The 25,820-nt window shown below is 33.2% G+C and overlaps 3 protein-coding genes and 1 long non-coding RNA gene across 7 annotated transcripts; 3 read left to right on the top strand and 1 right to left on the bottom strand.

Moving 5' to 3' along the window:
• Nucleotides 4,950–10,557, top strand: LOC105157303 (rhodanese-like domain-containing protein 11, chloroplastic). 2 transcript variants are annotated; one of them, XM_011073690.2, is made up of 10 exons: nt 4,950–5,193; nt 5,321–5,416; nt 6,838–6,945; nt 7,433–7,529; nt 8,196–8,235; nt 8,349–8,423; nt 9,332–9,419; nt 9,504–9,571; nt 9,885–9,957; nt 10,042–10,557. In XM_011073690.2, exons 1-10 carry the CDS (start codon nt 5,050–5,052, stop codon nt 10,123–10,125), a joined length of 873 nt encoding a protein of 290 aa, XP_011071992.1. In that variant the 5' UTR covers nt 4,950–5,049; the 3' UTR covers nt 10,126–10,557. The 2 variants fall into 2 exon arrangements, with proteins under 2 accessions (XP_011071992.1, XP_020548044.1); XM_020692385.1 differs by having other exon boundaries at nt 5,052–5,193; nt 5,326–5,416.
• Nucleotides 11,525–15,218, top strand: LOC105157302 (pentatricopeptide repeat-containing protein At1g63130, mitochondrial). 2 transcript variants are annotated; one of them, XM_020692382.1, is made up of 3 exons: nt 11,525–14,281; nt 14,553–14,639; nt 14,767–15,218. In XM_020692382.1, the coding sequence occupies exon 1, from the start codon at nt 11,895–11,897 to the stop codon at nt 14,121–14,123; it is 2,229 nt and encodes a 742-aa protein (XP_020548041.1). In that variant the 5' UTR covers nt 11,525–11,894; the 3' UTR covers nt 14,124–14,281; nt 14,553–14,639; nt 14,767–15,218. The 2 variants fall into 2 exon arrangements, with proteins under 2 accessions (XP_020548041.1, XP_020548042.1); XM_020692383.1 differs by lacking the exon at nt 14,553–14,639.
• Nucleotides 16,174–18,688, top strand: LOC110011236. 2 transcript variants are annotated; one of them, XR_002286719.1, is made up of 4 exons: nt 16,174–16,308; nt 17,617–17,731; nt 17,824–17,949; nt 18,367–18,688. It is a non-coding gene; the product is annotated as an uncharacterized LOC110011236 (long non-coding RNA). The 2 variants fall into 2 exon arrangements; XR_002286720.1 differs by lacking the exon at nt 16,174–16,308 and adding an exon at nt 16,318–16,678.
• Nucleotides 20,285–22,563, bottom strand: LOC105157301 (pentatricopeptide repeat-containing protein At4g14050, mitochondrial). The gene has a single exon (XM_011073680.2). It carries the CDS (start codon nt 22,365–22,367, stop codon nt 20,532–20,534), a length of 1,836 nt encoding a protein of 611 aa, XP_011071982.1. The 5' UTR covers nt 22,368–22,563; the 3' UTR covers nt 20,285–20,531.

Raw genomic sequence — 25,820 nt, 5'->3', positions numbered from 1 at the left:
TGTGACCACAGACACAGAGAATGCCTATCTTTTTACATAAGAAGTTTGATTTCATCTATACATTCCGCTACACCTCCACAGTGTGTAGGTCACTAGATATCAACGGATTGAGTTTGGATCGAGTTTGTCGGAATTCAATAATTGACCCGCTAAAAAAAAAATTTAGATTGGGGACCTGAATTTTCCTGAATTTAATAAACTTTGGTTTAAAATTTTAAAAATATTAAAAAAAATATTTTTTATAAAATATAAATACTATCATAATATGACACGGTAATATAATTAAAAGGTTAATTTTGTTAAAGATATCATTTTTTAGACTTTAAGATATATTTTTTTAAAAATATTTGTTACTTTTGTATCTATATCTGTACTATATAAAAAGAAAACTCCATTTTTACTCACAAGTAGTGGTTACTTACATTGCAGCACCAATTTTTAAAATTATAAAAAATATCCTTATTATTTTTTTAATCACCCCTACGCAAATCCTTCTCTTATCTATATGATCTATAGATTCTATACTATCTATCTATATTAATATGAAAATTTTACCCACATCAAAATTTTTATTGTGTCGATAATATTCCTAAATTAGTTTTATTTTATTTTCTTATTTTTAAAAATTAATGTGTTAGTTATATATTTTTATTCTTATTTATAATATATTTTTAAAATATAAATAATTATTCATTATATGCACGGAAGGACAATATGCTACTATGGCTAGTACCAAAAAAGAAAACCCAAGTTTTACTCACAAAGGGTAATTACTTACACCGCGACACTATTTTTTTAAATTCTTATATATATTATCTATAGATTCTATACTATCTATCTATATTAATATGAAAATTTTACCCACATCAAAATTTTTATTGTGTCGATAATATTCCTAAATTAGTTTTATTTTATTTTCTTATTTTTAAAAATTAATGTGTTAGTTATATATTTTTATTCTTATTTATAATATATTTTTAAAATATAAATAATTATTCATTATATGCACGGAAGGACAATATGCTACTATGGCTAGTACCAAAAAAGAAAACCCAAGTTTTACTCACAAAGGGTAATTACTTACACCGCGACACTATTTTTTTAAATTATCAAAAATATTTCTTATATATTTTTCAACCACCTCGACTCAATTTTTTATTCTTATCTATATATCTATACAATCTATTTATACTAAAATAAAAAAAAAGTTCATTTTCACTTATAAACAATAATTTGTGATACCGTGACATCAAATTTTTTATGTTTATAATATCCTTAAATTAATTTTTTTATTTACTTATTTATTTCTTTTCTTTAAATATGATATGATGGTTTATATATTTTATTTTTATGTATAATATTTATTATATGCACGCAAGAATGGTGTGCCATAACGACTAGTATATTAAAACACCCATAAAATACTTTATATTATTTTAATTTATAAGTAGAAGTGACGCGTTCAAAAAATGGGTCCAATTAATATAAACTATGCTCAGAGCTTGGGTCGAAACGAATGCAAATTCCTGAAGGTGAACTTGCAAAAAAGGTGTTAGCACTCTAATGCCCAAGTTAGTATTGGATTTGAGATTGAATAAAGCCAAAAAGTAAATAAATGTAACTGAAATCGAAATATGGTGAATAAAGTCGGTGAAAAGCGTAAGAACACTTGATAATATACTTGTGGAGTGCTTAGAGAATATTTAGAAAATGTTTAAAAAGTATTTAGAAAGTGAAAGAGATGATTTAGAGAGTAAAAGAGTTGTGAGAGACATTATAGGGTCTCATGAAGATGTTTGGAAGTGCCCTTAGTGTGGAAGAATAAACATATATTTATAAGGGGTGTTATCTTCCAATAGGGCTTTGCACGTTTCCTCCATTTGCAGGAAAGTGGATGAATGTTGTTTGGAGGATCCTTCATCAGTAAGGACTTCTAACTGCTAGGGAGTCCAAGCTGTCCAAGAGTTCACGGCTTTAGGGGACCTCCTTCATCTACAAAAAGTCCTAGCCGTTAGGGAGTGTCCTTCTTGATTACTTTGTCTTGGGAGACCCTTCACTTATGAGGAGTCCCAATCGCCAGGAGGATCCTCCTAAGGCTAATGCGGTCCAATGTGAATGTTGACATCGGGGTTCATGAGATGCCACGTCGAAGAGTGGCTGCCACGTGTGTGGGCCTTTTGGGGCGAATATTTTTTTAGGCTTTGATCATGGTCCGAGTAGGGGGATGCTTTCAGCTTTCTCTCTTTGCCAGTTTATTTTTTTAGGGGGCACCTGCCAAGGCTGCCTGTCAGGCCCTCTTGAGCCTCTTGTATCTTTCTTCTTTTTGGATCGCTTGGGCATCTGGGACTAGTCTATTTTATGCACATTAATAAAAATTTATTTAATTTGAGAGGATGATTCAATCACATTTCTGATGTTTATTAAATGAGTATATATAAAAAAATGAAAGTATAATATCAAGTTATAATAAAAATAAGGCATGCCTATCAGCAATCAAAGATATCATAAGCCAAAATTGACATGCACCACAAACTTTTCAAGTAGCTATAATTCACATAAATTATTATTAAAGAGAGAGAGAGGGGATAGTTTTGGAATTATTTTTGGAAAAAACTGCATACAACTTCCTTATATAAATCAACAAATTGTTTCCATATAAAAAAATTATAGTAAATTATCTTCCACATGTTCTTAAAATACAGTGATTTATCCCTTTGAATTTTTTAAAATGAAACAATTTACCTCCATAGACAGCTAAATAATTGGTTTATTTTTAAAAATGCAAGGGATCAAATTGTTATTATCTTTTTATAGGGCTAATTTTGTTCATTTGCAAACAAGGAGGTAAATTATACTAAACCTCATTTCTCCACAAGACTTCCATTGTGGACAATTCAGGCAACTCTACCACACTTTTCTCCGTGAAAACTAGCAATTTATGCACACTCGACAACAACATATAATATAGTTATAGTAATAAAAAAATATAACAAAACATAATATCACTTATTGAATGAATTGGTGATGCAATTTAGTTTTAAATAAAATATAAATTAAAAGTAGAGTAAATCAGAATGAATATTTCTCAAGTTTGATATAACTATAAATACGTGTAATATTTGATAAAATTAATAATATTTGAATATAGGCCTACAATAGTCAACTTCACCTATATCGTAATTTTTTAATTTAAAAAAAAACAAAATTGTGAAAAAGAACGGATGAGGTGGATGAAAATGCTTGAAAAATTATCCACTTAATTCATAATATTTTTTTAAAAAAATAAAATTATAATTCATAGTTCATAAAGGCATTTTGGTCAGTTCACTATAATAAAATATGGATGAAAATATGACGAAAACTAATGGAATGAGCTAGTTGTTAGACTACCATTAAAAACAATAAGGGAAGATTTATAAGGGATAACTACACTTTCTTCTTTTGAGGTTTGGTGTAATTACACGTAAACCCCCTGTTGTTTGGAAAATCTAGCACTTCTGAGATTTGCTTCCGTCTAACAGATAAGTCAAGTAAAAGTTCACTGAATTTGCTGATATTAAAAAATTGAATGAAAATTTATATTTACCCCTAACTGACGTATTCTAGGCCAAATTATTGTTTTTGAACTAAACTATCCTTATAACAGTGAAGATATACATCATCACATTTATTAATGTGTGAAAACGTATGATGGCAATTTGATCATAAAAATATTTATTTGACCTACTATAAGTCAGTAATAAGTTAAATGAGAGTAAATATAGATTTTTCTAATTTTTTTGTTAATATAAGCAAATTTGTTGAATTTTGACCAATATAGATGGAAGAAAACCTCAACGGTGTTAGATGTAATTTTTCAAATCATAGAGGGTCTATGTATAATTACACCAAACCTTAATAAAGAAGAGTGTAATTATTTCTATTTATAATTACGACAAATTTGAGAAAAATTTATTGTGATTTACACTTAAAACTATGTACGACTAATTATAAATGTACAAATAAAAGTACGTTTTTGAAAAATGTAAGGTTGAAAACTGTGTATAATATTAGAAAATGTGAATGTAGTATGAGGGACCAAATTTTCTATTTAAATCTGCCAAGTTTGATTCAACTTTTAGAAGAGATGGGTTTTAAATATACATTTTGTCTATCAAAAATAATTATTACAGAACCTTTCTACTTAGTAAATAGTACAGATAAAATCAATCTCAATGTTCCATCAGGTTAATTAATTTGGTAGTTGAATTTAAATGAGAAAATAACAAAAGAAAAAGGTTTTATTTGCTTTATTCCATAACCCAACTAAATTAATTTATGAATCATATTTAAATCAAAGAATCTATTTTATTTAATGTTTGCGAATCGAACTTAAAATCGAACCAGCTATTCAATAATTTAATACGTAAGTTTTCTTTGTTTTTATACCAAAATCGGTTAAGCATAATCGAATCGGCCACATAGCTTGTTTCCCATCGAAGTCGAACCGATTAGTCAGGCCAGTATTTGGGTTTTTTTTTTTCCAATCTGTTTTTTAAAATATTGATTTTATTTTATTTTTTTGTTTTTTTTTCCTCTTTAAAAGAGTGAACTTGTGTACATTTCAAAGTTTAGGAGATTATATGAACAGTAAAAAGAAGGGTAAATTATATTGACATATTTGAAGATTAAGTTGAAATACAAAAATACTTTTTATTTTTTTTATAAAATTATAGCTATATTTCTGAGGTTTTACTCAAATATAAAATTTACATAATACCTTCTAAAAATATTGCACTAATCCCTCGTGAATGTCGTCATAATTTTATAAAATATAGAAAATATTTGTATAATTTGATCTGATCTGACTGTGGGTCAGTGTAATTTACCACACAAAGAATAGTGGAAATCATACGAGTTTGACTTGACCTATTGTCTTACAGATATTATATACTGGATAATAAAACATATCTCCAGGATAAGCACACTACAGTGTAATCTTCTTCTTCAACGTTAAAGAATCAAGAAAAGCAACAGTTGAAAGATTCTGCAGTTCCACTCCTCAACAAGATGGAAGCTCTGGGCCTTCAGTTCTCTTCCATCAATGGTCTCAGTGTTGCTCAGAGACTGAGAGGAGGGAACTATCTCTCAGGCTCAGCTCTCATGCCTATTGCAACACCCCCATCTTCCTTCACCCTCAAATTTCACAACAATGTAAGCACAAGTTGTCCCACTTTTTTGGTTTCATGTGTTCTGTTTTTCTTGATTATGCATCTTTTTAAGGATGTTCCTGAATGGGTTTTTTTTTGTTTTTTCTTTGTGTTCTTTTGTTGTTAATTAGTGCAGGAGTGGGACAAGAATGCAAGTAGTTGAAGAAGAGTACGAGGTGAAGCAGATGAAAGATATGGCTGCTGCCAGAAAGAGATGGGAGGCTCTGGTATTTTTTCTGGGCTATTTCCAGTGTACTATCTTTAGAAATTGACTTTGTTGCATTAATTGTAAATATGTAATACACACAGTTATGCCTGGAATCAGAATTTGTTCTAATTGGAAAGGCGTTGCAATGATAATCATTAGATGATGCTCACAAAGGTGTGAAAATGGTAAATGTGTTGGTTCTTCAATTGCCCTGTTTAGATTATGTGGAAAAGTATGTAAGCTTTTAAGTTGGTTTTCTTCTTAACATTCAGTTCTGTAACCAGCACATTGTTTTGTAAGATGTCATGCTCATTTGAATAGGTATCTAAGAATTTAGAAAGATTTTACCCGTTAAGAAAGCCATTGGAACTGAGAAATTCTTATCAAGAAAAATGGCCTTCATTTGAAGCACTGGAGTCTTTGTGCAATAGAGATCACACGGACTTTAGGAACTAACTTGAGAAATTTCTCCGATAGAAGAAAGTGGAGCCTCATTACATGCTTAGGAACTTTACGTATGTCGTCATGATCATTGAAGTTATACTGCTAAAAAGCTGTTCATACGATCACGAAGTAGATAGACAAAATCGATTCAGCATCAGCCATCAGGTCATAATCCAGAAAAAAATATTTACAGAAAACAATAAGAAGGGAGGATATTGGTTGGTTTTTCTGACTTAGTCTACCCCTAGCAAGAGCATAAATATCCAATTTCGTTTTGGTTGTGATGTCTAGTTCTATACCAATGTTATGAACAAATTTGTGATATAATGTCAAACGGAAGGGGATTGGACCCTGATGGGGTGGGACAGAAGAGAAAGGTTTACATAACATATTGATATCTATCAAACTTAAGCTAGTTTCTGCATGATGTTTGGATAGCTTCCTTGGAGCATGACATGGTCCATAGTGTTAACGTGGACCATTAGTGGTATGTTCTGCCTATGTTGGCCAGTGGAACTGTTAGGAAATTTTTGGGGCTTTTCAATGATCATGCAATTGTAGGCATGATATTTGTTTGTGTTGTCTCCTCTCAAGAGAACGAGACCTATTATGTCTACAGTGCAGAATATAGGCCTATTGATCATCAAATCTTGTGGCTCAAACGCGTCTAGATGTCGAAAGACTACTTTCATCAGTTTGTAGAGTTCGGGACAGTTGTTTAAGTGTAGCTTGAAAGGATAATTCGTACTTTCCTGGATATGAATTTTCTTTTCTATTGTCTAGTATAATGTAGCCTTCCTCTACATGGCCACAATTGTATCTGAAGTCAGGATTTTGTATACCGCTTCTTTTTCTTTTTATTGGTATGTTTCCCATCAGCTGCTTTAGACTAGACTGCTTCATAGATTGCATTGTCTCTGCTTGTTACTCAATATGTTCTCTGTTACATATAAGCCGTGCACTGATTACAGAATGGAAGTTTACTTTCTAACTCAGGTCAGGGATGGGAAAGTCAAAGTTCTAACTCCAAGAGAAGCTGGATATGCCATTCAACTCTCAAATAAAACCTTACTTGATGTTCGTCCCACTTCTGAGCGACAAAAGGTGACTGAACTTTCTTTATGAATTTATCTGAAATTAATTTTGCGTTATAATTTCTCAATGGGGGTGATGCAAAATACGAATTTTATTAAAGTTAGTATTACATGTTGATTTTCCATTTTCTTGTCTCTTGTTTTTTTTCATAAGATTTTAGAGTTCTGGAGTTCCTGCAAGTGTAAGATATTTTCTAGTTTGTTAGTTCTTGATTTGTCATAAGATTGTGGAGCTCCGAATTTCTTAATAGTTTTACTTCTTTTTATGCATCTACTATTAGCTTAATCATGTTACTACAGTGTTGTTGCCTCGGACTTCCAAAGAGAGCCCAACTATTCTGATTCCTCATTATATTTTTATTTCTGGGACCAAGAGATAAAGAGTCAGAGTTTCTTGCCTCCTGAGAAAATACAAGATCCAGTGTTTATGTTTTCTTCTTTTGTGTTACTTGATCGTTTTTTCATTCGATCTTGTGTTTTTAACTCTTGTCTTGAAGGCATGGGTCAAAGGCTCTACTTGGGTTCCAATATTTGATGTTGATGACAGACTTGATCCTGGTACCATTTCAAGGAAGGTCACCGACTTTATGATGGGTACTGGAACATCAAGATTTTATTTACTGTTTTATGCGAGAACTTCTTTTGTCGGTTTACTCATATAAAACATGACCTTTAAGATTATCAACGGCACACTTACGGTTCATCAGGTGTTAAAGAGTAATGACTTTTTCGAACCTGTTGTTTTACTCAAAAATTTGCTTCTGATGGTCTAAACTTAAGAGACCAGCTTTTCAAGTTCCTTAATTGGCTATAATGTAAACGCTATTTTTACTTTTCAATTTAGACATACCATGTCATTTAAATCCGAGATGACATATGCTTTTTCCTTGAAGATTGACTTCTTCTTGGAGTAATCACTATTTATACCAGAAAGTTTACGAATATTCTATGACACGGCGCCATTTCTTGTCTATACTAAGGTAGTAAAATACATTCTTGCCTTTCCAATTCACATGTGATAGATAATCAAATGATATAACTAACAAAAGGATATCTTGAAATAATGTAATGGCAACTTGACTTTCTATAGACATGCCAAAATGGTACTTTTCGTGTGATCAAGTAAGAAACGAGGAAGACATAATGTCATCATTTCATGTCAATGATACGATGCCTTAGCTATGGGTTCTAGAAATTCTCTTGCACCAGAGCATTGTATTTATTTCCGAATCTTTTTTAAGTGACAATTGTATTTTTTAGGAGGATGGTGGAGTGGCGTACCTACATTATCATATGACAAGTATGGACCATCTGTCCTCATTTTTTTTAGTAGCATATTTCTATTCTCGACTTCTCTATTCTTGACATTTATTACAAGTAAACAGTCTCTTAATTATATTCTTTTCTCAACAGACGATTCTTATCCAAAGTTGAGGAGAAATTCCCAAAGGACACAGATCTTATTCTTGCATGCCAGAAGGGCTTGAGGTGATATTTTCTTCCAGTTGATGGAGTTGCACTTCTCAGTTATAAAATGAGACTGAGTAATGTGTTTTATAAGTGCAGAAATTTCTTTTATCAATGATGCTAAGCATTTCCGTTGGTCATATATTTTTACAGATACTTCTCATCCTTGCCCAACTTTTTGAAGTTTTGGGTTCATAATTCATATTAGTCTATAAGTCTTTTCAAAGAGATCCTTTTGAACAAAGGATAGTTTAAATTGACACTCCCTGAGATTAGATCTAATTACACAAACACCTGCTGCCCTTTGCAAAATTACAAGTACATCCCTTAAGGTTGTAGTTGTAATACAAGTAGTTCAATGGCGAAATTTTTCGCATATACTCCCAGGCCCTAAATACATTGCATCAACACACCTTGAAGGGTGTACTTGTAATTTTATAAAGAGAGTAGGGGGTGTTTGTGTAATTAGGCCTGAGAGGGTGTCGATGTAATTTACCCATAAAGAAATTAATGTAAGCTTTAACCTGAATTGTACTAAAGTTGGATTCTTGGCAATATTTTTAAAGAACTACTATTTATACCCTAACTATATGTGTCTCTATGACGCCATTGATAGTTAAATATGCCTTTCCTACAATGCGCTAGTTTTTGGAGCATAAAACTCGGATGTAGCATAGGATGTGGCCCTAGACGTTTGAGTGTCTGCTGTCGTGCTAAAAGTTAGCTGATAAAAACATAACAATCCATCCCACTTTAAAACGACAAATGCGCTAGACAATTGAGCTTAATTGTGAAATACGCAAGAAACTCGTTACTGTAACTAGTGAACCCAAAAGTATATTAAAAAATCTGGTACGTTGTGCAGACAACTAATGCTTTATCTTTCTTTCTTCAACTTTTTTGTGCTGAGTCATTTTATAATCAGGCAGATCCCTTGCAGCTTGTGAGCTTTTGTACAATGCTGGATATGAAAACCTTTTCTGGATTCAAGGGGGGTTGGAGGCTGCTGAAGAAGAGGTGATATTTGTTTTATGTGAAGGTGTTCGGATTTGTTAGGTGTGCTTTTCTTGTTAGTAATTGTTCCTTGAATATACGGTGCAGGATCTTGAAAGGGATGGCCCCCAGCCCTTTAAGCTTGCAGGAATTGGCGGGCTTTCGGAATTCCTTGGGTAGCTTTTCTTCATACTTCTCTTTTCTTAAAACTTCTACTTCATAAGTGATTGTGCTCTAATCTTTTAAATAATAACACTATAATGTATGTGCATTGGGCTTGTTGTGAGTTTCTTTTCCAGAAAAGCATTATGATTGAGTTTCTTAACTTTCTTAAAATTATAAATGCTGATAAAAAAACTTACATGCTCAAAATATTTAACATTATTTGCCTCCCAACAAAGTGGGCACAGATTTTTCTTCTTATTATAGAAAAATGATGAGAATTCTATAAACCAATGCTCTTATTCTGCTCTATGCCATGCTATATAGTTGGACTGACCAACAGAGAGCTGCAGCCGCCAAGGAGGGCTGGGGTTACCGATTAGTCTTCTCTGCCCGTTTGGTAATGAATTCTTGCCTTCCCCAAGAATCGCTTCTTGACTTGTTAATCCTATGCTTTTGCAGTTAAAGAAGGGTTCTCTTGCAGGTCGGTCTGTTTCTTGTTGCTGATGCATTGTTCCTTGGGGCACAGCAAGTGGGCCGTTATCTCCAGGACTTGAGATCTCCTTAAGACAGGCGATGCAGACGTTAAATACTTGTAGCCAGAGATGCAAAGGTTTCAAGGTTCCTGAAGTACTAGAAGCAAATGGATCAGGTTCTTTTCGTTCACAGCTGAGGGATTGAAGCATCGGAAATCTAGAGGTGGAGATATACATTCAAGACACTGTCGTCGAGATCTTTGACCTATTTTCTGCATTCATCGCGTTCTGGTTCAGTTTTTCTTTTCCCCATTGAATTGTTTATGATGTCTCAATGACTGAGAAGTGCTGACGATGTTGAGTAAAACACAACTGAGAGTATTGACAGAGACATGTTGGCTTGTAGAAGTTGGTGACTGGCATCTCTAGTGTTTTGTTTAAGTTAGATCTCTATGTTCTGTAATTATTGCAGCCTTTTATACTCTAACAGTTAAATTTTTGGATGAGATAATTATTTAATGTTATGGTGAGTTTACTACAAAAAAAAAAAATATTATAAATTCACCACAAAAAAAGTTGAATATCAGTAACAATAAAATTAAGGGATGATATTAAAATTGTCACTAATTATATATATTAAGTGACAAGAAAATTTTAATTTATCACTATAATAATTCTATTTGTTCAGCAATTGATGTGTGCAGCTTGAAAAATGTATCTTTAATGCTCTTTTTTATTTTTTTTGTTGCATTATATACTTTATTAATTTATTTTAATCATAGGAGTGAAAAATAGAGAATTTTCAGTAAAAATATGTTGTTTTTGATCTATTTGTTCAACACACCCCATGATGGGGCATATTGATATACATATCTTAAAAATACACCTTTAATGCACTAAATTTTTAACACTATAAACTTTATTAATCTATTTTCATTTCTAGGAGTAAAAATATAGAGAAATTTTAGTAAAAAACATACAAAATTTTTATAGTCTATTCGTTCAACACTACTTTCAGCACATTCGAAACTGGTGGCGTGTTGGTGTGCCTAGCTTGAAAATTACCTTTTTAATGCTTTTTAATTATTTTCTCTAAGAGGAGTAAATATACGCGGATTTGAAAAAAAAAAAAGACGAGGTTTTTTTAGTTTATTTGTTCTGCACTACCTTCAATATATACCATGTTGGGAATATGTTGATGTGCGTAGCTTGAAAAATACATCTTTAATGTTCTACCTTTTTAGGAATTTTTGATTTTATTAATTTATTTTCATTAATTGGAGTAAATATTAGAGGAATTTCTAGAAAGAAAATGCAAGTTATTTTAGTTTATTTGCTAAGCTCTATCATCAACAAACCCCATGTTAGGGTATTTAGAAGTGCGTAGCTTGAAAATTACATCATTAAAACATTAAATTTTTGTAGAATTTATTAATTTATTTTCATTAAGTATAAGTGAAAATTATACACAAATTAAGGTTGATCCCAAAAGAGCCTTCATTTTCATCCAGCCCAAACTCACCTTTCCCACTTCAAGAATTATCGGGTGCAGGGTGTTTAGCTTTGGAGCCAAGGGATTTGTTCCAGCAAAAACATGAAGCCCTTGACATAATAATTCCCAGGCCCAGCTGAAAAAACCGGCAAGAAGTGAGGAATGAGCCGTGCAGAAGGGCGTTTGCACCTCTCTCTTTCTTTTCTCTTAATCCGCGAAGTATTTTTCCCTCCATTTGTTGTGCTTCGAACACAGCCGTCAGACGCCGCCGTCTCAAGCAATTCTTAGCTGCCTTCCATGCTATGGATGAAAAGCTGGGGGTGAGTGGTTTTGAAGACCTGGGAAACATAAAGATTGAATTTTTCTTTTATGGGTGCCTGCTTTTTGCCAAGAAATTCGTTGTCTCCAAAATTTGGGACATTCCATAGGTTGGGTTTCTTTAGAAGGTGGGTGAATGTAAGGGATAGCCTGTTTTTATACAATATGTACAGTCGTGTGTCTGCAGCTCCATTGTTGTACGACTCTGATTATTCCACTTCAAATTGTGAAAGCAACTCAGATAGTGAAAGTAATGTTTTAAGGGAGAATGTTCATGAAGTTAAGACTATTGAGTTGTTTTCCGCCGTTGTTAGAGTGGTGAAGTCTTTAAATTGGAATGTTACCAGAAAAGTTTGTTTTCCAATAGCTGTGCAGAAGTATGGGTTTGATCAATCGCTCATGGGCTTTAAGATGTTTGTGTATGTATATGCATGTGCTGAGATGCAAATGGAAGTGTATGCGTTGCTGAGGGAGATTGTTTGTTATTATCAGAAGGCCCAGCTCAATTTGTTTGGTCTGTTGTATCCTTTATTGGATTCTCCTGGTGATGCAAAAGGCTCGACTTTCCTTGTTAATGTACTCATCAAAGTTTTTGCTTCGAATAACATGCTTGAGAATGCTATTGATGCATTTGAACAGGCTAGGAGAATTGGGTTTCAACCGGGTATTCGCTCATGCAATTTCTTGCTTAAATGCTTGGCAGAAGCTAATGAGACGGACTCCCTTCTGACTCTATTCAAAGAAATGAAGAACTATGGACCATATCCTAGTTTATACACCTATACGATTATGATGAACTTTTACTGTAGTGGGCATCACGGCCAAGGTACAGTAGATATTGAGGAAGCAACTAACATTCTGGAGGAAATGGAGACTATTGGAATTAGTCCATCCATTGTAACGTATGGTGTTTACATTCTTGGACTGTGCAAAGTGGGACTTATTGAGCATGCTTGGGACCTTATTCAAGAGCTGAAACGTAACGGTCGGCCACTCAACTGTTACTGCTATAATGCAGTTATTCATGGCTTTGCAGATAGAGGTGAACCAGACAAGGGTATGCAAGTTTTTAATGAGATGAAGAATGGTGGAATTGCAGCAGATGTATATAGTTATAGCATTCTGATTGAGGGTTTTTGCAGATGTGGAGATGTTGAGAAAGGTCTTAGTTTGTTTGAAGAGATGGGAAACAATAACATAATTCCATCGCTCGTCACCCATAGCTCGATTTTAAAAGGTCTCTGTAGAAGTGGATTGATGGAGATCTCATTGGATTGGTTCAAGAAGGTTGGGGCTTCTGGGTATGAATATGACCAGCATGCTTACAACATTTTAATTACTGGATTTTGTCTTAAGGGTGACATGAATTCGGCTAATAAGCTCTTAGAGGAAATGCTCAACAATAGTTTGGCACCTAATCCTGTGAGTTATAAGAGTTTGATCCTAGGATTCTGTAAAATTGGTTCCTTGGAAAAAGCTTTGAAGTTTTTCAATAATATGAGGGAAGCTGGATTTCTGCCCTGTCCTGTTACCTGCAATCATGTGATATCTGGATATTGCAAGGAAGGACAGGTAAAGGAAGCCTTGCGACTTATTGATGAAATGAGGGACTTGGGCATTTCCCCAAACATGTTTACCTATAGCGCAGTTATCAACAGGCTGTGCAAAGAATCCAAATCAGATAAGGCACTTGAGCTTATTCCAGTAATGCTTAAATGTAATACATTCCCTAGTGTTGTGATATATAGCACCCTCATCAATGGCTTCGCTAAACAGGCAAATCCAAGGAAAGCTTTGATGTTATACACAAAAATGTTGAAGGTTGGGATTTGTCCTGATTCAGTCACATTCACAATTCTTATTAATGTGTTATCCACCGAAGGAAGGGTGAAAGAGGCATATAATCTGTTCAAAGAAATGATTTCTAAGGGCCTGGATCCCGATAAAATCTCTTACACCTCAATGATAGCTGGATTTTGTCGGAGCAAAGATATGAAGAAGGCATGGGCACTGTTCCAGGAGATGGTACAGAGTGACATTGTACCTTCAGTCGTTACTTATACATGCCTGATTGATGGATTTTGCAAGGTTAATCGCATGGATATGGCCAACATGCTGGTAGATGAAATGAATAAGAATACTATCTGTCCTGATCAGATAACCTACTCAGTCCTTATTCGTGGGTGCCAAAAACTTGGATATGTTGACAGTGCCCGGCAGCTACTAAATGAAATGAAAAATAGGGGAATACGTCCCTGTGAAAGTACATTGAAAACATGACGAGTTCACCTAGTGTACTGTTTCGAAGTGGGCTGTGAGCAGATCTGCTTAACACTATACCACAAGACTTACTGCTGCCAGTGGTTTTGATTAGGCAAGCTATGGGTCTGATTCAGGGAAGAAACGAAAAGGAAAAATGCTTTTGCAAAACACACATGGTATATCTCAATTCCCGTCTACCTGTTGTATTTTTAAATTCCATCCTGTAATTGTAATTTTTTCATCATCAAGTATTAATTTAATTGTAGCATATTCACTTCCTGTATTCTTGAAAACATGGTGAAAGTTTTTATGATTCAGAATAACTAAACACCATGTGATGATTTTTATGACATTCCAAGAACTAGAGGCAATTTCCTGACAATTGTGTATTGTAGCTATGTTCCATGGCACCTTTTCTTTTTTATCTTACCAGATCTTTTGGTTTAGGGAAATTGAGAAGAGTTGTAACAATGGTGGACCACGAAAAAAAGATGGATATGCATTCTGATAATGGATTGATATTGGCACAGAAGGGTATTTGAATATGGTTTCCTCATCTCTGTTTCTAAACTGGTGCATTATGAGAGCATTTTTCTCCCCATGCATTTTCAATTCAGAAAGAGAATCTCTCTCCACCTAAATTAATTTCTGAAACACGCAGATGGTAACGGCTACAAGAATCTGCATGACGAAGAGGATGAGGATGCGGACACAGGTTTCAATCCCTTCCTTAAAGAAACTAATTCTGCTGAAGCTTCTTCAAGCATGAGTTCTGAAGCTCAAGACTTGGAATGAATGTTGCTGATAGTACAGCAAAGCTTTCTTCAGCCTTTTAGTCCACATGAAAAGATATAGACATTATGAAGATTTGCCACCTAGTGGAAGTGTTGAGCATGTGAAGACACAGTGTTGCAAAGCTCAGTTTCTTCTGGAGAAGTCTGTGGAAAAAAGTCGGACATAACTTGTCCTACACAAATGAGAAAGGATCAGTGTTGATTGCTCACAACATCCACCTGTGTGTGTGGGGTGTTGTGTGGTTTCTTGTGTACTGGCAATGAGAAAGAGGAACGGTTTAAATACCGTCTTCTGGCAAAGAGCTTCCATCTGCTAAAGGTAATTGTTGTTTTCTAATATACATCTAATATAAGTTTCTTGGCATTTAGAAGGTGGCACTTGGATCTTTCCCAAAGTGCTCCAATGGTGTCATAATTTCCTGCGACAATGTATGTTTTCTCTGTCAATATGTCAAGCACAGTAGTACATTGTGTTTTCTTACACATTCTTAACACAAAATTTGGTAGAATACTCACAGTTATGGTAATCAATAATAGGCTTAGTTTCGACGGGCAATGCAAATTCTTTAGATGGCTTGGATTTGTGAAAACTCCAAATATAAGATGCTTCTGTGGATAGAGAATAAAAATTTGAGAGGAAAGACGATTCACTTTTGTACTTCTTCTCCTTCAATCTTATATGATTTAATGCAAGCGGTTGAGCTAATTAAAGACTACAAAAGAAGGTCAAAGGAATTTGCTGAACATGTCCTTGATATAGAAATATGGACCCATTTAATGGAACTATAGCTTTGGAGTTTCCATCTTGGTACAGAGACCTATTTCATTTAACTAGCATGTAATTGGAGCTTTGTTGCATGAATAGCCTATGGATCAAATTCAAAATGGAAAATTGCTCCTAATAGATCAGAAAGCAAGAAATCTTACTTTTGATATTCTACCTTGTTTTGCACTTTCTTGGCTTACGGCAATATATATGCTGCAGTATTGATGTTACACTATAACATAATATACAAATGAATTCACCAGTCTCAGAAAGGGGACAATATTTTTCTAGATTCCTTTTGTCCCAGGAGGTTTTTCTTCATTATATACATTTCACCTTAGTGTAGGAGTAGGCACTTGAATCTCTTTTCTTTCTTATCATAATTTATTGTTGAAAATGTCATACTTTGAAGTTTCGCCTGTTAATTCTTTTTTTTACCTTAGTTTGCAGATCAGTGATTTAAAAAGTCAGCAAGAACTGTTTTATTCTATTTCTTCAATCCAAGGTAGTTTTTGCCAAACCCTGGTATAGAAAAATATGCTTTGATTATGAATCTTATTTCTCCTTGTTGATAAGTCACACAATAGGTTGATGCCAGATGTATGCCTGTACTTTCTTTGCTGAAGCTGTTCACTGGATGGAGGTACCTCAGGATGTCTCAGCTTAACTGTTTATGTTGTACAGCTACTGTCTTTTCTTCCATATTATTGTATTATCCATCATGTTATGAGATGGTAAAGGTTTTCGTTGTTTGTCGGACTCATGTCCTGACTCCCTGATAGTATGTTAATAGAATTGATTAAGCATGAAACCGAAGTTGTTGAAGATAAGTACTTTATGCGTCACTGAGTTCAGTTCCTATATCCACTCTATAGTCACGATACTTGGATTTTGTGATCCATTCTCTTCGAAACTGCATATGTAATTTAAATAACACCAAGAACAGCAGGCTCAGTTGTTGAAAGCTGATATAACATTTTGGAAACTGGAGGGGGCAGAAAGACAAAATAGATGTATGACACTCTACCTTTAGATGTTCTTAGCTATTTTAGTGATGGAGCATTTCTGCTTTGTATTCTGAATAATATTTATGGTTGTCTGTGTGGAATTGAATCAACTTAAAGTTTATGTATTTGCAGCAATGGCTGATATCTAGTCTACTGCATAACTACGTTATTGACTGCCTTATAGTTCTTGGTTAGTGTCTAAGGAGAATAGTCAAGAATTTTGTCAAAATTCAGTTTAATAACATACGGTGATGAACAAGTTGAAAAAATGTGAAAAGAAGTCAAAATCACAATAAACACGGCCTGACTTGTGTGTGTGAGATTGTTTGTATGTTCACTAAGGCCTTATTCAGGTATGTACATAAGTTGGCATTTTATTTAGACAATGTTAAAAATTAACTTATAAGTCATTATCTTTGAGGTTTTAGGTTGCACTTAAGAGAATGCAAGGACTACTTTTGGCATTTGTTGTTGCTCTAAGAAATGTATGTAAACAAGTTGGTATTTTGTTTAAACAATGTTGAATAATATAGTATTGTTAGATGTGGAACTAGTAAATTATAGGCATGATGTTAATATCTATAATGATTTCAAGTTTTGATGATTGATGGATGGTTATAGACATAGATGATATTACACTATAAATGCTGAATGTATGTGAACTAGTGTATATTTATTCCATCATGTCCTTTTCTCATTTCTCCTAAATACTCCATTTGTTTTACACGATAGTTAATGTAGATGGGATATAAATTGAAACGTTTTGTCATTCTCCTTTATTGTTGATTTCTAATGAAAAATGGACGTACTTAGAATCTGAACTTATTCCATAAGCCGGTGAATAGATTCTCACCATGTCCTTTCTTTTAAAGAATTTCAAGTTTATTAATCTTTTATTGAAATTCTAGCCAAATAAATTTGTCTAAAATTATTAGAAAATGCAGAAATCATGAAGACTGATCGTGGTTGAATGTGGCGGTGCATAGATAACAACAGTTACTTCACAAAGTCGATGAAGGTTCCTAATCAAAGGGTAAAGGTGACTCTGATTTATAGTAGGTAAACGAAAAATCCATTGTGTTGGTATTGGATATATTGATAAATAATAAAAATTGCATTTATTAATATTTTTAAATTATTTCGTTAATTAGATTTATTGAAATTGATGATGGAGGGCATCTCACAAATGATATTAAGCTCATTTCTGGAGAGGCATGGCCAAGATGGCATAAAAAGTGCCAAAAGCAACTAAAGATTGGCTTTCGGAGAGAATAAAGGTAATTTTCTAACTACTTTAATTGTTATAATTTTAGAACAATTATATATTTAGGATGATTGTTACATATTTAACAGGAAATTCCAGCAAATAGGTACTACTATTGTTTCATAATGTGGCATACCAGCCATTTGGAATGCATACTTCGGAAACCAAAACGTTGTAGTTATTCAATATTCGTTTAGTTATTAATCATCTATTTTACTATAGTCGAATATAGGAGCTTGTAAAAATCCACCAGCAGCGTTACCTAGTGGGACAAAGGGCTTGGTATGTTTGTGTAATAGGATCAGCCGTTTTTCTATTTTACTACACGTCTCCTAGTTTATCTTGTGAACTTGAACCTCGTAGCATATTTTCTAACGTAGAAACGCGTTTGGATTGCCTTGTTCCTGAAGTAGTTCCTTGACATGCACAGATGGTAATTTCATGCCATTCATCAACAACAGCAAACTCGTAATCTTGCATGGTTTTGGTGCTCAGATGATTCCATTTGCTTTTCTTGACAAGTAAAAGTACAAGGAAGGGTGCAGGAGGGATGAACTGTTGAATGAAATCTCAAGAACTATGTTAAGGCAGGTCTTAGTTATCAGATCCATTCATCATTGGCACAACTTCTACAAATATATTGTGTGCAATAAGCTGTCAATTGCATTAAGACTGCAGTTCGAGGTGAAATTTTTTTAGTTATTTTTAAAATTTATTCCTGAAAAAATATATTATCCTTAGTTTATTTATTTATCGTCTTTTATTTCTAGTTATTGTTACTATGTTGATTATCAAAATTTATTAATTTACTTAATATGGAAATATAATTATATAATTATATTCATTTAAATTTGTTGATGATGTTATACTATTTTTTTTTGTTATTTTTAATAAAAAATTGATTTAAATTGACTTAACCCTTTTATAGTATCGAAATAGTTCTATTTTTCTTATGAGGGCCTATAATTATGTCAATTGCATTTACTACTTTATAAGATTTTAAATATAGGTATTTATTATATATATTACTGTTTATAGGCTTCTTTAACTCAATGTTTTGGGGGCACGGTAGTTTTTTATCTATTAATATTAAAATAAAATAAATTAGTCAAAAGTCACTCTTTAAAATTTTCAACAACATTTCTAATTTAATTAATAAAATTGATAATTGTTATTCGCAATTAAACTTTGATATTTATTCATTATCATATATATATATATATATTTATAGATAGATATAAGTTTAGATTAGTATTTTGCATATTATTCTTGTGTTATTTATTTTAAATTTTAATGCGACATCGTAAATTAAAAGTTTCTAGCAAAGTAATTGAATTGAAATATTATTTTTTCTTTTAGTTGGATATAGTATTCATTCTCTAAATAGTTTTAATATAATTTTATTTTTTTATAATTAATTTTTTATTTATTATTAAAAAGAGCACTTAAGTAAGGGTGTAATTGTCTTTACAATGGGGAAAAACACTTGTGGATTTATACTTTTGTATATAGTATGGATATAGATATTCACAAATTTGAGACGGTCTTAGAGATGGATTATCTTTGGAAAACTCAAGAATATAAAGACAGACTAAAGACGACTTCAGAGACGGCTTTTGTCTTAGTTTGTTGGAACAGGGAGATGGATTTACAAATGGTTTCTGATAGGATTCAAAACGAATTCCAGCTACGAATCAGCAATGGGAAAAGCGTGGCTGAAAACTACAAAATTGCGTTATTGAAAAATTTTGTCGATTGAAACAACGATTTTACAACTTTGTTTCAACAAAATGGTTTTTTTGGCTTTTTTTTCTTCTTCTTGATTTAGGTACCACCTTTAAAACACTTCAGAGTAAAAAATGCCCGGACAATTCTCCTTGATTATAGAAAGGGATAATTACTACGTCTTTACTTGAGGTTTAATTTAATTACATGTAAATATTTTTAAATTTAAAAAAATTATATTTACCTCCCTGACGCGGACTATTAAAAAAATCCTAAGGGCTCGATAGAATGACTTGTTTGTCTTTCACCATAAATTACATAAACCTCCCTTGAGGTTAATTCAAATTACAAGCACTTACGATTGCCCGCTTCAAAGTTGTTTTATTATATAATTAGAGCCATGCAGTGTAATATTCATTCAAATAAAATTAAAAGAAAAAGAAAAAGTAAGCTAAAGGCACTTTTGACCATAGACCAAAATATATTTCAAATTTAAATTTTAAGACCATGATATTATGTTTAGATTTAAATATTAATTTGAGTCATTATCTTTTCTTGTAAATTTTTACTCGCATATGTTACGTTTTTATTATTAAACGAAAAAAGATTCAAGTTAACCTGTGAAAATACTGAACAGTGTGCTATGCTGTGTTATGTAACTTAACATCAACACAATGAAGGTCCAATGACTGGCATGGCTTAATTCCCATGATTTGGTGAATTACGTCCAGTGTGTGTAATAAGCTCAATATTGCCTAAATACCTTGCAAATGACAAATAATCAACTCACAGATAAGTGGGTCATATTTAAACAAAGGAAGGTCCATGTGTATAGAACACTTACGTTATCACCGTCTGAAAGCTGCATGATTACCAAAAGTCCCGGCAAGAGCACACACCATCCTTAAAATGATGGAATCTGTTGGCATCTCTAACAACAATTTCTCTGCCGACAATGCTGCAAATGAACTTTATAACAGTGTGACAATCACCACAAATACGCAGATTCTTGAGTATCCGTATAGACGTCCCAGGAGCAGATTTAAGTAGCCCATAAGCAACAGCCAATCTCTCACTATGCCAAAAGAGCTGTCTTTCCTTCTCTTGCAGTTCCATGTCATGCAAAACCAAAGAAGTGTCAGGTACATAACCTCTTTTCCTCATCTCTGCGTCCAACTCCTTTAGCAGACCAAAAATCTCATCCTTCATAGGATGCATTGTCTCCCCAGCATAGAAGACTTGGTTTTCCTTTCCTAAGTCGACGCAACTGTATCCAGGTTTCTTTTTCAATTCCATTGCCGCCATCATTTTTCTCACTGTAGACACACTCTCCCACATAGTAGCACGAGCAAAAATGTTAGACATCAGAATACATGTTGATGGGTCTTCTGGTCCTATTTGGAGCAAATGATCTGCGATTCGAACCCCTGTTTTATTTTTCCCAGCTTGAATACAAGCACTTAATAAAGCAGCCCACGCAGCTTCATCTGGCTTGAATGGCATAGAATAAAGTACTTTCTCAGCCTCTTCAAGGTGTCCTGATCGACTATAAAGATCAACTAAGCATGTGTAGTGCTGAAGAGATGGCGTTAATCCATAGTCCACAACCATAGACTTAAAAAGCTGCCTACCTTTGTTGACTAACCCAACATGACTACAAGCATAAATTAGCCCAGTAAATGTCACTTCATTTGGTTTGAGACCAGCCAAAGTCATCTCATTATACAAAGACAATGCTTCATCAGCTCGGCCGTGCTGTGCCATCCCCACTATAATAGAGGTCCAAGAAACAACATCTCTCTTCGTCATATTACGGAAAATCTTCTCTGCAGATAGTACATCACTGCATTTGGCATACATATCAATCAATGCATTGCTAACATACAAGCTACACTCATACCCAAGACCCATGACTAATCGATGAACTTGCTTTCCCATCTCCAACATGGCTAAACTAGCTGAACCAACAATTAAACTTGAAAGAACAAATGGTCCCTCAATATCTACTCCTCCTCTCCTTAATTCACTAAAAAGCCTAAACGAGTCAACACAATGCCCACCCTGCACAAAGCCTGATATCAGAGCTGTCCAAGAGTACAAACTTTTGCAAGGCATAACCCGTAAAAGTTCAAAAGCTTCATCTTTTCTTCCCATCCTCGCATATCCATATATCAAGCTAGTCCAAGAAACCACATTCTTCGACACAATCGAGTCAAATACTCTACGAGCTCTATCAGGAAATCCACATTTTGCGTAAAAATCAACTAGGGACGATTTAACAACATCGTCATCCGAAAACAATGACACAACAAACTGAGCGTGCAGTTGTAGACCAAGTCTGAATGCAGCCAAACTAGCGCAAGCATTGATGAGACTCGCAAAGATAAAATGATCCGGTTGAAGACCATCTCTAGACAGCATACTAGAAAACAAAGAGAGCGTGCATTTGTGGAGCTCGGCTTGGTTATACGCAGTGAAAATTGATGCCCACGAGGCCAAGTCTCTTTCCGGCATTTCGTCGAACAATTGGACGGCGTCCTTCAGATGGCCGCATTTGCCATACATATCCAGGAGTGTGTTGGGATAAATGGGTGCCTGAAGGTCTAAACCAGATTTGATAACATGGGCATGAAGATTCTTGCCTTGGACTGGGAGTTGAAACTTGCTGCATTGTTTTATACGATACAAAATTCGAAAGTGATGCATGCATTCCTGGGAGTTAATAGTTTACCAAGCAAAGCAAGTTCAGGTGCAGAATCTACAGTGAATTGGATATTTTCCGAATAACAATTGAATGTGGGTAGAAAAGAATCAGAATTTAATTAGGGTTGTTTCTTCTTTTCTGGCTTCTTTCCTCAAATCTTCTGCAATGACTATAAATCAATGTTTTGGGTTACAAGCAATTTACCCCTTAAAACTATACCTTATATCACATTACGCCCTAAACTAATTAATGCATAAATTACCTTTTCAGAATAAACATTTGAACAAAATTATCATTATACTGTGTACATATTTATTTACTTTTTGTTTTACATAACAATTCATTTAATTATTTTTTATTTATTATCTAAACTATTTTAATATGATAAGAGATTTAATTAATTCTTATTTATATCTATGTTAGGAAATTTCTTAATGCATTAACTCTTCGATTTTCATGAACTTCTTTAGTCATTTCGTGTTATATTATTGGGATATTTTTAAATGTTTTAGTCTATCTAACTACAAAAACAAAAAACTCAAAGGATAAGTGATTGGATTAATTTTTATTTATCTTTTAATCTATTTTACTTTTTAAAATATTTGTTTTACATCACAATGTATTTAATTAATTTTGTTTATCTAACCTATTTCAATATCACAATATATTAATTTCTCAATATATCAAATCCTTTCAATTTTCATGAATTAACCGATCATTTTGTGTTATATCGGAAGGAAATTTTTTATCCAGTAAGTGTATTATATTATGAATATAATATAGAAAAAAATTATTATGAATAATTTAAATAATATGAAAAGTATTTAATGGGAGTAAATAATAAATGTGAAAAGTAATTAGTATAGGTTAATAAGTAAATACGCCCATTATATATATATATAATATTATATGTATAAATATATATATATATATAAAATTTGTTTAAATTACTTAAAATTTGGGCCGTTCATTTTTAACTATTAAAGATCAATAACTATCATAATAAGAGTATTATGAGTAATTCAGTAAAAAAAGTAATGTAGTTAATGACAACAAATGGAAGGGGAGAATGTGCATTATTTTGAAAAAACATGGGGATTTTTTTGTCTACTTTTTAATTTTTAACTAAAACTTACCTCAGAATCTTGAACTTAGGATAATTAAAAATCTTCAGTATTCTTTGCACTTTCGAACCTATATGTACAAGTTTCTCTATCTGTTTTGCAGGTACTATCCAAGGCCATCCTTGACAAATGGCGATGATGAAGCCAGATCCGATTTTAGACTTGGTCCCTCTTTTGAGTTCTGATTCAAGTTGAAGAATGTTATAAAATATGGCTCATGACCCATTTGGTAAGCCCAACCCAAAAATGCCTAAACCTCTCAACTTGGCCCAACCCACTCCACCTCTCTGGCCCATTCTTTGGCCCAGTCCACTTCAACCACTCGACCCACTCACCGGACCTGGTTTCTATTATACTTATATCATCTTCTTCTGCAAATGAAAAACCCTAACCATATTTCTCCGTCTCCTCATGTCTTTCACTTTTCTCTCTCCCTCTTCTCGGTTTCCTCCTCTGTCATTCTTCTCTCTATCTGTCTTCAATATTTTTTTCTATAAATATTCCGGTGGCTTTCTGATGATAATAACCCGAATTAGAAATTAACTCACCCTCTTCTCTTCTCTTGCTTCCGATTAAAAAGGTTCTTCATGAACTAATTTCTTGAGTGAAAAGTCTGAGTGGTTATGAGTGGCCCTTAGTGGACTGTCCCTTGGTGGGGTGTTTTGGATTTTTGCAACCGTGAGAGGTTGCCGGCCTTGATGACAACTTTAATTGGTGTCAAATTCACCAAAAATAGTTCATACGAACACTTTTTTAGAAGTGTGAGTATGGTCGAATCCACATGGATTGGTTTTAAATTGATTCTTTCAAAAATAAGAATAGTTAGGGGGTTTATGATTGTGAAGAAGAATAAAAATAAAAACTAAATTAAACTAAAGAGGTAATAAAAGTAGAAGAGGTAAATATAAGATAAGAGTATTCCAGTTAAAGACAGGATCATGCTTAATTCCACGGTCGATCATAGATGCAAAGATAACAATTCTTCATGATAGATAAATTAGTTATGGCCATTGGTACGACCTAACGACCTCACCTTTCCTTACCTTGTGGATAGTCAAAGAACGTTCGTTGACTAACTCTCTAGTCAGTAAACAACTTTGGAAACGTTCTCAAAATTTAATTTACCGATAGCATTAAGAACTAGAAAGTTCCAATTCTAACCAACAAATACCTACGATGATTTATTTAAGTTAGATTGTGCATTTTCCACAACATAATCGAGTACTTCTACATAATCAATTATGCTATATTACCACTAGTTATTATTGAACTAAACAAATAATTACGGATTTACAAGTTTAATTGGCTACGCAAATATTCTTGACAATGAATAATGGTACATATCATTCATAAATCAGATTATTTGTAATAAAAACACAGTGAACAACACAAATACCAATATGAATAAAAGTAGAAAGCATAAAATTAATCCAAGCAACTCCAAAGTCTTGCCAAAAATCGAGTTTGAGTATTGTCTGAATTTTCATTTTGGTTCTTTTCTTCATTTTTCATTTCATTTGTCCTAATGCTGCAAAATAATATTTAATTAGGAGCATTTTGGTCACAGAATAGGTCAAAATATCATATAAAATAAGCACAAAATGCGATCCTATCAGACTTCCCTGTGCCGAATTTGGCATCCTAAGCCAAACACGTTCTGTTTCATTTTTATTTTTTACTGCTTCTATTTGGTTATTCCCCAATCTGTAATATTATTTGTCTGTATAAGGGTTTGAAACCCATACCCCCTTTGTAATAGTTAAATAAGGACTTTAATTTTTGGGACTCATTACTGATGAATTTTTCAAACACTGATGAATATAGTGACAACTATTTTTGTAGTCCAATATTTTTGTTGTCACTAAGTAGTTGTTAATTAGTTAAGTGTTTATAGTGACAACTATTTTGTAGTAATCCAATATAATATGTATTTTAATTTGAAATGCAATTATTAATCAATTTATATATTTGAACTTTTGATGGTAATTTATTTGAAAAACTTTGATGTCAATATATTGTTTTCGAGGTATTCATAACTACGAGTTAGTTTTCATGACAAAAAGACAAAATTATATTTTTGATCTCGTAATTTTCTATACTACATTGGGGGCAGATACATTTTTCCCCTTTCTTGGATCTTTAACTAAAGATACAATATTACTTTGAACTTTAGGCTGTTTTAAGCATTTTATAAAGTGTGGCGATAATCGAGTTGTCCAGAATCTTGCTAGGGATGTAGACTTTTTGAAAAATTCTTATCCGAATCAAATTTGGCCAAACCAATCATAAAGCAAGTGAGTCACACTTGCTATTTGATTGGTCATTTTTTCT

This window comes from Sesamum indicum, linkage group LG3 (genome assembly GCF_000512975.1).
Source record: "Sesamum indicum cultivar Zhongzhi No. 13 linkage group LG3, S_indicum_v1.0, whole genome shotgun sequence".
Lineage (NCBI taxonomy): Eukaryota > Viridiplantae > Streptophyta > Magnoliopsida > Lamiales > Pedaliaceae > Sesamum > Sesamum indicum.
The sequence above is the reverse complement of the archived record's forward strand: the minus strand, read 5'-3'. Positions and strand labels throughout refer to the sequence as shown.